Source organism: Lemur catta, chromosome 12, assembly GCF_020740605.2.
Source record: "Lemur catta isolate mLemCat1 chromosome 12, mLemCat1.pri, whole genome shotgun sequence".
In the NCBI taxonomy this organism is placed as follows: domain Eukaryota; kingdom Metazoa; phylum Chordata; class Mammalia; order Primates; family Lemuridae; genus Lemur; species Lemur catta.
Window position 1 is genome coordinate 49,394,654 of NC_059139.1, and position 14,424 is coordinate 49,409,077.

Sequence of the window (14,424 nt, forward strand, 5' to 3'; positions counted from 1 at the left end):
GTTTCTGGGCCTACTGATTTCTTTTTATTTGTGTAGTGATGGCAGGGAGGGCAGGACTCAAGGTTTTAAGTTTTCTTTGGTGTAAAACATCAATTTCTATTGATTCTCTAAACCTCTTATAATTGCTTTTCTCCCATTTAGAATACTGCAGGTTTAAAATATACACTTTTTTCCTAACCCTGATTTTTAACTTCTCATTACTGTTTTATCATGTTTGAATCTCATGAGTTCACAACGAGAGATGATTGAATGGTTGAGAGTTTAGAAATGAGACACGGAGCATTCATTTCAAACCTTCTTTCAGTCAGTAGTGAACGAAAAGTTAAATCTAAACAATGCTTGATAGTAATGCATGAAATCACAGCCAATTTTTTACTGCTCAGAGGTCAATTACCCAGTTGGCAGATTATCCAGGCCTTCAATTCTTATGTATATTCTATTGCTGCTCTTTTTTTTTTTTTTTTGCCATTTTAGTATTTATCACTACCTCCTTTGAAGAGGAAACATAAAGCTTTAAAACCAAGCCATATAACTTTACTACATGTTAGTAACTCTCATAAAATAACAAATAATTATAATTAATCATCCTGATACAATAGATAACTAAAAACTAGCTATACTATATCAGTTTATATTAAACCAAATCCTAGTCAGTCAAGGACACACTCTAGCCATCTCAAAATCAGAAATGAAAATTCAACCTAATAATTCCTCACCGTAAGATATACTATAACTACTGGGAAGAAGTAATCAACTATAAAAAAGGAGTATTTAAAATGTCAATAGGTTTAGGCTATTCAATAAAAGGAAGAATAGTGACTATACTGCCATAACATTTTATGTATTAATTTTGTAAAAACACTAAATTAGTAGAATGCAAAGACTTAAGAATAAAGATTTTGAGAGAAATACTTCCTTACTGATTAGCACAAAATATAATTAGTGCAATTCCACGCTAGGTGTTAGGGAGGTGCCAAGACAAATTACATGTGGTTCTTGCCCCAAGATCTTAAAAGTTAATGACTGCTTAGAAATGTACTGTATTTTATCACACCTAAGACATCAATTATAAGATACTCTATAATTTTATGTACCATTAAGGAAAAAATGCTGCCAATTTTAACTAAAAGACACAATTATATGTGTCCAAATATTAGAGATGTTAAAATGGGGAAAATATGTTTCTTAGAATCAATTAAATATAGTAATTACCATATTTATTGCTTTATAATATAGTACTTCCTAGTCTAATGAATCCCTATTGCTGGCAGGTTTAAAGTGTTAAAGGAATACTTGTTGAATGAATAAGCAAACATTTAAGTGTTACAAGGGCTCTGTGAAATAGACGTATTAATGTAACCTCTTTTCCTTTTATCATTATTAATCAGTATATTATCACAACAAAAATAGAAATTTGAAAAACTTTAAGCCCAGAATCCTACCACACAAAAATAAATTCCTTTATTTTTTTATGTTCCTGTCCAATTCTAATGCATGTCCTTCAAGTCTTCTTAACTTGAAACCAAGTCTTTAAAAATACTCTTTGAGACTACACAATTAAATGACTATGCAAAAATACATGCATGAAAAACAAGTTCAACAAGGTGAAGAATGGTTTAACGAAGACCTATAGAAGGTCTTCTAGAATTTTTTATCCTCTGCTCCCCTAATTGTGAGAACTACATTTATTGTGGTCAATGATTCACCCATTCATTCAAGAAATACTCATTAAGCACTAACTATGTATCAAGCACTAACTATATATACGCTTGATCCTGAGAATAAAGATCAGAGTAAGAGATGGTTCTTGCTCTTTAAGAACTCACAGTCTAATATTATGAAGTGGTGTTATGAGTTCATTAAGAATTCTTACTTAAAAGTATTTCAATTTATAAAAATGATTCCCTCTAAACAGCTTCCCTTCAACGTCTCAGAGAAAGTAGTCTCTCCTTCTTGCCAACTGTGGGCTGAAAGTACAGCAAAGCTTCATAAAGATTTTTATAAAATGTTTTCAAAAATAATTCCTATGTCAATTACCTAAATGATCATTTAAGAGTTCTTACTCATGTGAAGCCATTTCAATTAAATCAAAGGTCCTACAAATTCTAATATAATCTTAAATAAAGGACATCATTAAAAATACAGCCCATAAACCTGAACATAAATCTTCCTGTATTCAACATCTACGTAACCATACATCACTGAAAAAAAATCAAAATAGAATATTATTCGGTCAATACAGAAAATGCCAGTAGTTAACTAACTTCTCACCTAATCCACAAGTACTTTCTAATGCATGGTGAAACTCAGATACCATTATTTTTTACTATAAAGTTCAAAGATGCTACTACAATTTTTCAAAGGAACTTCAGAGCATTTTCAGGAAGCATAGATATTGATGCCACTGTTCTTTTATTATATCTACCTGAACATTGATTTTTTTTCCCTTTATTAAGAAAAATGTATTATGTTATCACAACTCTAACATCTAAAAGTCCAAAGTTCCTTTTAAACTCACAAATAGAATGAAGACAGGAAGATTTCATTGTTCCCATGGTCATTTGCAAAGGTAAAATCTTTGGTAAATTCTCCCCTCCCTCAAATCACAAATAGAAAGCTAAACTGCACATCAAGTTTACAGTATTTGAATACAAAAAAATCCCTGTGACCTCCATTCCCTTAAGCTCAAGTTTCTGTAAAGAAACTTCTACTTGAAAAACATCATTGGCCTCTCTCTGCCCCACTTACACAGATAAGAACATGAATTGAACATGCTCACTTCAGCCTCTTGTCAGTTTTCTGTGTGGATCTGTCTGTCCATAGAGGGAATATTCTGGTCTGCTCTTATTTTTGGAGTAAGTCTACATCTGAGTGCCTGCAAATGTCCAGTTGTACCACTGATTCAGTGAAGAAGTTTACCTAATTCAGGGTAAAGTGTAAGGAAAGCCAGTGTGCTTGTAGTATATATTTAAGCCATATCCCTTAATTCAGCTTTTTATCAGTTACTACTTTATTAAACTGATAATTCCATGTCCATCTGTGTTATATCTATTCTCAATAAATTCTGTTCTCAAAGGGAAACAGGGGTGGTTCTCCATTGAACACTTAGAATACTAATAACACCTAATAAAACATTTTATTTCATACTGAAGCAAAAATACTGCTTAAATTGGCATTTTTATTTCCTCTGTATCAAATATAGTTTAACTTTTCATTGTGGAGAATTTAAATATGTACAAAAGTGGAGAGAACAGTTATCAACTCATGGCCAATACTGTTTCATCTGTAACCTACCCAATTCCTCTTAAGATTATTCTGAAGCAAAGCCCAGTCACTTTATTTCATCAGTAAATATTTCAGTACATGTCTCTAAGGACTCTTTTATATCACACCTAAAGTTAACATTCATTTCCTCAACGTCATAATGGAGCTAGTCAGCGATCAAATCTCCCTCAGTGTTTCATATTTTGTAATGGTTTATTACTTAAAAGCAACATCCAAATAAGTTCCAGACATTGCAATTGGTTGATACATCTCTAAAGTCTGGTTTTTTTTTGTTTTGTTTTGTTTTTTGAGACAGAGTCTCACTTTGTTGCCCGGGCTAGAGTGAGTGCCCTGGCATCAGCCTAGCTCACAGCAACCTCAAACTCCTGGGCTTAAGCGATCCTACTGCCTCAGCCTCCCGAGTAGCTGGGACTACAGGCATGTGCCACCATGCCCTGCTAATTTTTTCTATGTATATTTAGTTGGCCAGATAATTTCTTTCTATTTTTAGTAGAGACGGGGTCTTGCTCTTGCTGAGGCTGGTCTTGAACTCCTGACCTCGAGCGATCCACCCGCCTCGGCCTCCCAGAGTGATAGGTTTACAGGCGTGAGCCACCGCATCCGGCCTGAAGTCTGTTTTATTCTACTGATTTGTTCTCTATTTTTCCCTTGCAATTCATCTGTTGAGAAAAAGTCATCTGTCTTGTAGAGTTCTGGATTTTCTGGCTACTTTCCTGTGTCGTCATTTAACATGCACCTCCGTCCCCTGTATTTTTAGTAAATGGATAGTTAAATCTAGAGATATAATCAGATTCAGATTTGACTTTTGCTAAGTCTACTTCATAGGCAGTTTGTATACTCCATCAGGAAACAATTTCCAGCAGCCTTTTTTTGTGTATGTGTGATGTTAACAGCCATCAATAATCGTTGCCTGAACTCCTTATTTCATTTGAATGAGTTCTGAGTATGTAACCCTGAAATACACCACTCTGACACAAGGATTATTTTCAGCTGAAGGCAACTGAGAAAAAGCAGACACAGAATGAGCTCTCTGCCCTCCCCCATCTTCCTGAAAACAACATAAAACACCTTGTGAAAGTGCCCCCTTCCCATACCAGGAAGGAGATGATAACCTTATCAGTAGAGATGAGATGGCACCAAGAAAGCATCTGTACAAACCAACCTTACTAACTAGCCCTTATCTACCATTAGTTTCCCCCACATATTTGGCTTCTTACAATCTGCTATCCCAAGAAACTCAAAGTCCCTTTCCTTTGTCTTATCAGTCAACAAATTTATTGTTTTGTTAAGATGCTATATAAGCTCAAGTTTTAACCACCCCTTTGAGTTACTCATCATTGAGCACTCCAGTATGTACACAAGATGCACACATTAATACACTTGTTTTTGTCTTGTTAATCTGTCTTTCATCAGTCCAACTTACAGGGCCCTGGCCAATAAACCTAAGTGGAAGAAACACATTTTTCCCTCCTCTACACATTAGATGTTACAAAATTGCAATACTCCAATTCTATCATTCTTCCTAGCTTGAATTCTTCTATAAAGAGACATTTCTTCTCATCAATTATTACTGATTCCAAGATACAGTTTATATAAGAAAGGCAATATAAGTCCTGACTTTGCCCCTTTATTTACCAATTTTCAAAATGAGTTAGTTCCTAGCATTACCCAAATGTAACCAGTGAGTTCCCTTTTTTAAGTATCATTATGAACTCATGGATTTAAACATATGTGATATGTTGCAATCCATTGCAGTTATTTCCCTTATTCAGGCTTAAATTATCAGATGGATTTTTAAAGCTACATTTTAACATCTTATCCAACTAAACAAAATTCAGCTACACATCCAAAATATCACCCAAATGGACAAAATTAGAAATAAGAAAAAAGACAGGAGAAAAGGTAGTATACACATATAGATGATGACACTGCCCTAATTCCTTACTTGATTCAAAGGACTATCCAAAAACAACAGAAATTGAATAAACAAATCCACCACAGAGAGTCATCCAGGGGTCTTGGAAACAGAAAAGGTTTTTTTGTTTTATTGGTAATAGATTTTAGTAAAGTCTGTTACAATAAATTAAGGTGTCTATCTAAAGTCAATGTAACACTGGGTAAGCACTTAAAAAAATTGGCAGATGTATAGTCTGTTATTAGTACTATTGCTGCTGGAATTCATGATAAAAATAATTCTACTTATACTCTTTTCCAGGGTACCTTATTAAGGTACCTTAATATCACTGAAAACTAAATTAACTTTTTCAAACCATCAAAGAACTATTACTCAATGGCATCCTTAAAGTTTTTAAAAAGCTGCCCAATTGCACGGCCCATATCAGTGTATTCATGCAATTTAAAAATAAAATAGCCTAACTTGCAAGTATGCAAGTGTGGCAGACACAAAGATGGGCCTCCAGAGCCCCTTTCAAGAGAGGACTAGCTGCCCAGCTGTGAGGAATGTAGTTATCTGACTGCTTCCAGCTGTTGTTGACTTCAGGGTCTATTTCAGCTTTCAAGCCAAAGTCTTACTAGCTGAGAAGGTCCCCAGTCACTGGGATTTAAACTAGATGGTAGAAGCCAGGAACATCTTCTTGGATGATGCTCAGCAAATGACTGAGCAAGGCAGTGGTACTAAGCCCACTATTTACGTCCAGCACAGAACTACTCTCAGGGCAATCTTTCCACCGGCACTCCCTGCTGGGCTGGCAGAGACTGTGTCACATCTGCACTGGAGTCAGAGACAGCTCTCTTCATTCAATGCTGCTCCCTCCCTTCTCTTTTCGTTGGTATTTCTCTCTAATAAACGTTTGGTATGCTTAACTGCATTTTAGTGTCTGCTTCCCAGGGAACCCAGTTATTAGGAGGATCTAAACCATCTTGACTATTAATCGTTATTTTCTGAACATTAATGTGTGAGAAAGAATATTCTTAGCTTAAGAATATCTTCTTACAGATGGAGCATACTGTTTATTTTTAGTGGTTTATCAAACTATACTGAGTTTGTTTACTTTCTTGTGAATGTACAGCTTCACCAGCCACCCTAAAGGCACATTTTTTGTTCTCCACTTTGGCACTTCATGGGTCATCTGATTCTTTTCCAGTCATGATCACCATCTTACATAACCTTGTCTATTTCCTAGAGAAGCAAGGAATGGTCAAATGAGCAAAAGAGAAAACTATTCTTAAAATGTGTTATGAACGCAGTTTAGTTTAATATGTCAAATGCTAGAGTATTACATGCAATTTTAGCACAGTCCATTTCTTGGAAGACTCTTGCTGAGGCTTAGCCTTCTTTAGTGATCTCCCAATCAATATGACCCTCACTTCGTGTTCAAAAACTACTCTTAGAAAAGAAAAGGCAGCTGTCTGTTAGGTTATACAGGATTTATTTAGTATCTTCAAAAACCAATCTGAGAAAATTTTCCACTCACTGATTTTAGCTGAGCCACCAAGAAAACAAGAAAATCCTTCTGCAAAATTTTCAATAAGTTGATATTATCTAAAGACCTGAAGCGTGAAACCTGGATTACAACAGCTGACCAAAAAACCCAGAATGTAATGACTATAAAAACTAAGTAAAAAACATAAAAAGTATAACAACATAAAATTTATTTAAAAACTGGAAAGGTATTTCTATAATTTGACAATGCACAAATAACATACACATGCAATGGTGAAAATTCTAAACGAAACAATTAAGAGTGAAAACACTGAGCTCTTAATTCTGCTCATATTTAGTTTGTAGATTTTCCTATATCCTTCTTACCAACAATGACTCTTTCAGTTCATATTTTATTTAGTACAGAATTAAATTTTTTTAAAAAAAAAAAACACAAATTGAAAGTTCTACAGGTGTAACTGACTGAAAAACTTCATACCTAATTATATGGAAATTTTGATACAGTAATGACCTAAGCATAAAGAATTAAATGTGATTCGTGAAGTCATTATTGCAAAAGCCAAAAAGCAGGCTCCATCTATTCTAGACATTTAAATTCATTGTGATAGACAGCAAACTGGCCACAAATTACTCCCCCTCCCTATACCCATCATCATTTGCAATAAGACTTAGTTTAGTTGCCCCTTTCATCAAGAGGCAGAGTTTATTTACCCATTCACTGAATCTGTACTAGCTCCTGACTGGTACTTTGGCAATGAAACAACAGCAAACATGACACAAGCAGAGACTTGAAAAGTGTCTTACTCTGGGGCTTGCCCCTCTACTGGTGTTAGAACTCCATGATCACTATGTGAACAAACACCTGAGAAACCAAATGGAGGGACAGTATAGTCATCCCACCTGGGACCATCATGAAGCAGCCAGCCCCAGCTAATCTACCAGTTGGCCACTAATGTGTAAGTAAACCTAACCAAGATCAGCTGATCCAGGAACAGGTGAAAAGACTCACCCAGCTGAGCCTAGCCTAAATTGCCATCCTGCAGGATAATGAGCCAAATAGGTGGAGGTTGTTTTACACCACTAAGTTTGGGGTGATATTTGACAGAGCAATAGATAACTGGTATGTATGGCTTTTTCACTGTGTACAGAATATTTACTCTCTCATTAAACAACTAAAGTATACCATGAGCAGCACTGTGGGGAAAATATAATTAAATACCAGTCAGCATTATTCTAGAAGCTGGCCTTTTCTACAGATTCTTCTTCTGTGTAATAGGAATAACCAAGAGGGCATTTCACAGAAGACAGCAATGAAAGGGGCATCTTAACAATCTATATAAAAATCTAAAGATCACAACCTGAAAGTGTACTATATATTTGTTATTTAACCTTCCCTAGACAAAATGATTTTAGGATTTCTTAAGGCCCAGATATTAGTGATGATTTGTAAGACATTATCTGGATTTTCTTTTCTAGCAACTTACTATGGTAAACTATGGCGTAAGAAAACTTTAGCTATTCAAAATCCTACCTTTCCAGAAATGTTTCATTTCCCACGGAAATGACCACTTAAATAAATGGAGAGTCACTAAAGACAAAGCAACAATGAATATTATCAAAGAAGGCTGAAGATTATTATATTTAGCATGCTATGATTTGCTTAGTTTGCAGCACAACAGGAAAACAGTGCTAAGTGGCTAGTAATATATATGAGGCAAGTCTTCAGGCAAAGTTGAGAAGCATGGTGTTGTATACTACTTTGGCTGACTTTTGTCCCTGATTTCTTAGAAGTGAGCCTCTAAACTAGAATTTTTCAAGTAATAGGAGTGTCTTTATTATTCATGGTGGGTCCCCTGGACGACACCTGAGTTCATGCTAACAGGATGACTCACGATAGGTCCTTAGATAACTTCAGGACGGGGGCTGGCCACACTGGAAAGATGAATCATGTGATTAGGTGGTTTGGGCTTTGTGTTGCTATCACAGGGTATCAACTGGACCTCCCAACCACCTGGGATGGGGACAAAGGGGCCTTAAAACTTGAGTTCAATCATGTGGCCAATTATTCAAACACTCATACCTACATAATGAAACCCCAATAAAAACTGAAACTCAAAGCTCAAGTGAGCTTCCTTACTGGTGATACACACTGATATGTCTCAAGGGTGACAAGTCCCAAGGACACAGAAGCTTTGCATTTGGGACTCCCCTAGACCTCACCCTATACATCTGTTCATTTGGCTGGTCTTGATTTGTATCCTTTATAATAAACCTGCAATCGTAAGTATAGTGCCTTCCTGAGTTCTGTGAATCATTCTAGCAAATTATGAAACCTGAGGGGGCAGTAGGAACTTGTAGTCAGCTAGTCAGAAGTGCAGGTGGCCTGGAAACCCAGTAGATTTGGCTAGTGTCTGAGGCTAGGGGAATACTGCATAGGAGAGTGCCCTTCACCTGTGGAATCTGACCTAACTCCATGTAGTGTCAGAATTGCACTGTCCATGGTAAAAGCAAAAAAATGTCAAAGACATAAAAAAGATAACAGAAGACAAGGTTAACAGCAGAAGTGGTAGTCAGAGTTAGGAATAATCACAGTAGCAGTCACCCAAAACAGAAGACAGTAGCAAAAGCAAAAGAGAAAATTAGAGATGATAGAGGAAGAACTGGTAGAGACAACAGAAGTAGGGTTCGGGGATACATTTTTGAGGGGAAGACAAATATTAAGTAGTTACACTATTAATTAATTGTTACAATGTCACATGCTACAAAGAATAAATATACAGTTGAATAGGGTTTAATAAACAAATATAAAGATCAATAATAGTTAAAGTCCTAAAAACTACACACCTTCATCTCTGCTTGCAAATATATTAAACACAATATTATACATGTTAGCAAGAAAGTACAGATTAATGTACATTTTAAGGGGGTTTCATCAACAAAAAATTCAGATTTAATCCTTACCTTCCACTAAAAATAGTACATTCCTGGTAAGTACCTGAAACATTTACATATTTGTTTCTCAAATTCAGGTTTGCCTTAAAATGCAGTTATAACTCTCACCCAAATTTTAAAGTCATACACGCGGACTCTAAACTAACAAGAATATTTCAGAGAACTCAAAAAACATATATAACCCCCAAATTACTAGATACGACACCTTGACTTTGGGCAAAAAAGACTTGAGATACAGATTTCATCAAGATGCAGAGGTCAATTTCAGTTTCTACTAACTGTTAATAATAATCAGTTTTGAAACTTTCAGAAAAGATGTATTAATTCTGAAGTTATTTTTTAACATAGAATTCTCTAAAAACTCTTCCCAAACAATAGTCAATTGGACAACTAGAGTCTCTTACCTGTAGTCATCCAACTGTACCAGAAATCGTACAATATCATGATGAGCTTTCAGTACAAGCAGTTCAGTGTAGGGGTTCTGGGTTTGTTCTTCACCTATTGTCTGTAAAGGAGATTTCTTGTATTGGAAAAAACAAGCAAAAACAAAAGACAGAGAAAGAGAAAATGATTTATGATGAAAAACCATATTGGAATATAACTGCATAGTATACATCTAAGAATACAAGATTTTAAAATCCAGAAGATATCATGTTCTAATACTAAGTATTATTTCCCCTAATATCAACTAAATAACTGCCAATTCAGCATAAAACACTTCTCTTACCACGAATTTATACCATAAGTTTTAGTATTTTCAAATCACAATACATTTACAAAAAGGGTGAATTCTATTTTATGTAAATTGCATCTCATTAAACCTGACTTAAAAAAATGAATGGGTAAATCCAACTCAATATTTTAGAATGTGTTTCTCAATTAAAACTTGGCAGAAAACAAAACTTCAAATCAAAGGGGTAAAATATAGATTAAAAGAATTGCCTACCTCATTTTAGGCAATCAATATATGTTTGCTGAATGAATGAAAGAAGGAATTAAATCATTGGACTCAGTGAATTCAACTCTGGACAATAATATTAATAATAATTGCTAACATTTACATAGTATTATGTGGCAAGCCACATGGTGCACACTGTGCTATGTAACTTAATGATTCTATAAGGTAGGTCTTGTTAACTCCATTTCTGGAGTCAAATTGAGTACTATCTCTTGATAAAAATTTTTGTACTAATCTCTAAATTAGGGTTTCTAACACTTGACACTATTGACATTTTGGACCAGATAACTGTTTGTTGAGGGCTGTCCTGTGCATTGTAGGAATATTTAGCAACTACCCTGTCTATACACAGTAGATGCCAATAGATGTCACCCCCCCCACACACACACACACAAGACAGGACAATCAAAAATGTCCCCAGACATTGCCAAATGTCCTCTCCGAGGCAAAATCAGCCTGGTTGAGAACCACTGCCTAAACTAGAAGCTTGTATACAAAGTTCTTGCATAAATTAGGGAAAATCATAGGTTCTGATAATGTGCAAATTCACACAGCAGTTATACCACTGAAACACTTTTACATGAAAAAAGTATACATTAACATGCATAAGTGGTTTCAAAAAAATCCACCTTGAAGCAGTAATTTTTTATTTACTCCCTGTCCCCCTTCTAGCAGAGCTTTTGAAAAGAAAAACAAAAGTGAGAAATCTGAAAACTGTATAAACTGCTTTTCCCCAAATGAAAGCTTGTCAGTAATGGCAGAACTGGTTAATCAAATTACATGATCAATCAAATAATCGGCTTAATATAGAATTGTGACATATATATCACATATGGCTATTCCATGACCCACAATTCTTCCATAATCTGAAGGATTTCAAACTAATCTGCAATAACAATTTTTTTTAAATAGACAATAAGCCTCAGCTGCAAAGATATGAGGAAGTTAAAACTGAGAAGGCTGCTTACACGCAACCACCCAATTTTTTAAACAGTCAAAACAAATACTTCTTATAAGAAATAAAATGGAATTCAACATAAATTCCGTTCTTGTGTGGCATATGAAATAAACTCCGGACCTCAACATTTTTAAGACTGCAAAATTATTTTATTCACTTTTCAAATGTAAATCTCATTACACACAGTCTATTCAATTATTCAGGCCCATGAAGAAAGTGTGACTATGGAACCAAAAACAGTAGCCAACTAGAGTCTTTTTCTTGACCTTAAAGCAATACTTATATCCTTATTTTGGTCCTTGGATAAATAAGTTAATTTTATGTTCCCTGTATCAGGTGATGTTGGGAAGAAGTACCAATTCAAATAAAAGTGCAAAGTTGCAGTCACCACTCGTTCTAGTTAAGCTGGATACTTTTTTAAATTGAAATGAGGATGGTTTAAGCAGCCAGAAGACCCACGTCCTTACAGGTCCCACCGGCCTGACGACTGGCGGGGTGTCCCCGAGCCTGTGTCTAACGATTCCGTCTGGGGCGTCCCCGCCTGGCACTCGCAGGCGGCCGGCGGGGCACGGCGGCGCCAGGAAGCGCGCAGCGAGGACACGCCCGCGGCCCCGCCCCCGCCGTCCGACGACAGGCTCGGAACCCAGCCCTGCCCGGGCCAGCTCGGCCTCTGAGGGTGCAGGGAGGATCCGCCCGGAGTTTACCTCGGCCAGTCCCTGGGGTTCTCGGCCTCCCCCGATCAGCCATCGCAACATCCGGGCAGCGGCGGCGTCCCGCCGGGTCCAGGCCCCAGTCAGCCCGAACTCCGCCCGGGGCTCGGCCTCCTCCTACCTCCTGGGCTACAGCGCAATGGAGACGCTAACCCTTGCCGCCCCAGATTGGCCCGCGGGAGGGTGAGAGTGCAGAGACCACAGGAGACGGAAGGCTTCTGTCCCCGAAGCGCTCCCGCACCCAGCCACACAGGCTTAGTTCGGGGAGCCGCCCGCAGAGCGGCCGCCGAAGGCTGGCGCGGCTGCGGCGATTCCGAGGCTCGCGCTGCTCCGAGTGAGCACGCGCGGGGGCGCCGCCGGGGAGGCACGGGGGGGCTTAGAGCGGCCCCTGGAGGACGCACGCGGAACAGCAACCGGAGCCCGGCGAGCAAGCGAGCACCGTGGAGTCCGCTGCCTCCCTCCCTGTTAGACCGCTGCAGTGGTCTTCACGTGGCTGGGGGACCACTAGGAAACCACCTCCGTTTTTCCAAGAACTGCCTAGAGAAGGTGGACCACAGTAGAGTTCTGCATCCGAACGAATCCAGTGGCATGTGTGTACAACAGAACAGATCTATTTATTGTGTGCTATATACATGTACTGTGCTATATGGATTTACATAAATCCTCATAGTTACCCTATAGCCCCTATTTTATAGAGGAAGAAACTGAAGCTCTGAACAATTAAGTAACTTGTCTAAAGCTAACAGCTAGGAAGTGGCTGCATGGGGATTGGAACGAATCTCCGAACTCCAAAACTAGTATTCTTGACTATATGCTGTACTGTTTAACATTGAATCTCCCTAAGGAATAGAAGGCACTTCATATACTTTGACTACTAAATTTTCTTAGGTAGTCAAAGAGCTGTGGTTCTCTACCCTGGCTGCTTATCAGAATTACCTGGGTAGCTTTTGAAAATGTAGATTCCTGTCTTCCACCCCATACTTAGTAAAACAATCTCTGTGGTTGGAACATAGGAATCAGGGTTTGGGGAAAGTTCCTCAGGTGATTCTGATGAGTAGAAAGGTTTGAGAATCACTGGTCTAGGAACCACTTATACGTATGTTTGTAGAAGTGTACACATACATTTGCATATGTATTTGTTAGGTTCAAATAAGCCTCCTAGCAGTAAATTCTTGTAGAGAACCTACAAACCAACCAATGCATTAACTCAACAAATATGTTGAGCACAGATGTTCTAGGGAAGCAAAAAGGAATCACATAAAATGCTGTTCTCTAGGGGTAAGGCAGAATGTCCTAGGCACCAATAAGAGAGTCTATACATTCTATTTTAGGGTATATTAGTTGTGAGTAGCTGCCCAAACTAACTGACAGTCACTAGGGAATTAGGATCTCTACTGATTTATCTTTGTATTCATTTTGAGTGTACTGGGCAAGGGAATAGTATACTAGCCCCACACATTGGATTTGCTAGACAAAGACTTTTTAAAACAACTGCCCCCACAGAACCAGAAAGTACGAGAGATAGGGGTAAGAGAGGAGTTCAGGAAAGCAACCCCATTTAGTTGTATATGAAATCCTAGGCTCACCTCCCTCACCTGCTTACGAATAGATCTTACTCTAATTAGTATGCCAAAGACTTTGAGAATTGAGCTAACAGAATTCTGCCCAGGTCCAAGACTAATCATTGGGTGGGAGAAATACAGGTAGCACTTCCAAGGAATTTAAACTGAACTGACACTGGAACCACACCTCACAAAAGGGAGGTTAGAACTTGTGCCTAAACCTAGCCAGGAATTATCCTTGCTAAAATAAAAATATCAACATTCTCCATAGGACTTAAATAAAACAGAATTTCATAGTGTTATATTCCAAAAGTCTAGGAATACAAGCTGAAATTACTTGGCATATTAAGAAACACAAAAGTCTCAACTCACATAGGAAAACATAATCAACAAATGCCAATGACAAAATCTTACAGATGTCAGAATTATCTAAGACTTTAAAACATATAAAAATGCTCGAATGGCAATTGTGAACACTCTTGAAACAAACACTAAAATAGAACGTATCATTAAAGAAGTAGAACATATAAAATAGAAGATCCAAATGGAAATTTTAAAATTTAAAATACAATAACCAAAATCCAAAACTCATTAAA

General features: G+C 37.3%; 1 protein-coding gene across 2 annotated transcripts in view; it reads right to left on the reverse strand.

Moving 5' to 3' along the window:
* The window catches only part of WDR41 (WD repeat domain 41), a 37,869-nt gene extending 25,235 nt beyond the window's left edge, over nucleotides 1–12,634 (reverse strand). Inside the window, exons 1-2 of one of the 2 annotated variants that reach the window (XM_045566445.1) lie at nucleotides 12,261–12,634; nucleotides 10,045–10,160 (exon numbers count right to left, since the gene is read on the reverse strand). In XM_045566445.1, coding sequence (XP_045422401.1) covers nucleotides 10,045–10,160; nucleotides 12,261–12,311 — 167 coding nt within the window. In that variant the 5' untranslated portion in view covers nucleotides 12,312–12,634. The remainder of the gene's footprint in view (nucleotides 1–10,044; nucleotides 10,161–12,260) is intronic. The other variant, XM_045566446.1, reaches the window with a different exon arrangement.
* Nucleotides 12,635–14,424: the final 1,790 nt, after the last annotated feature.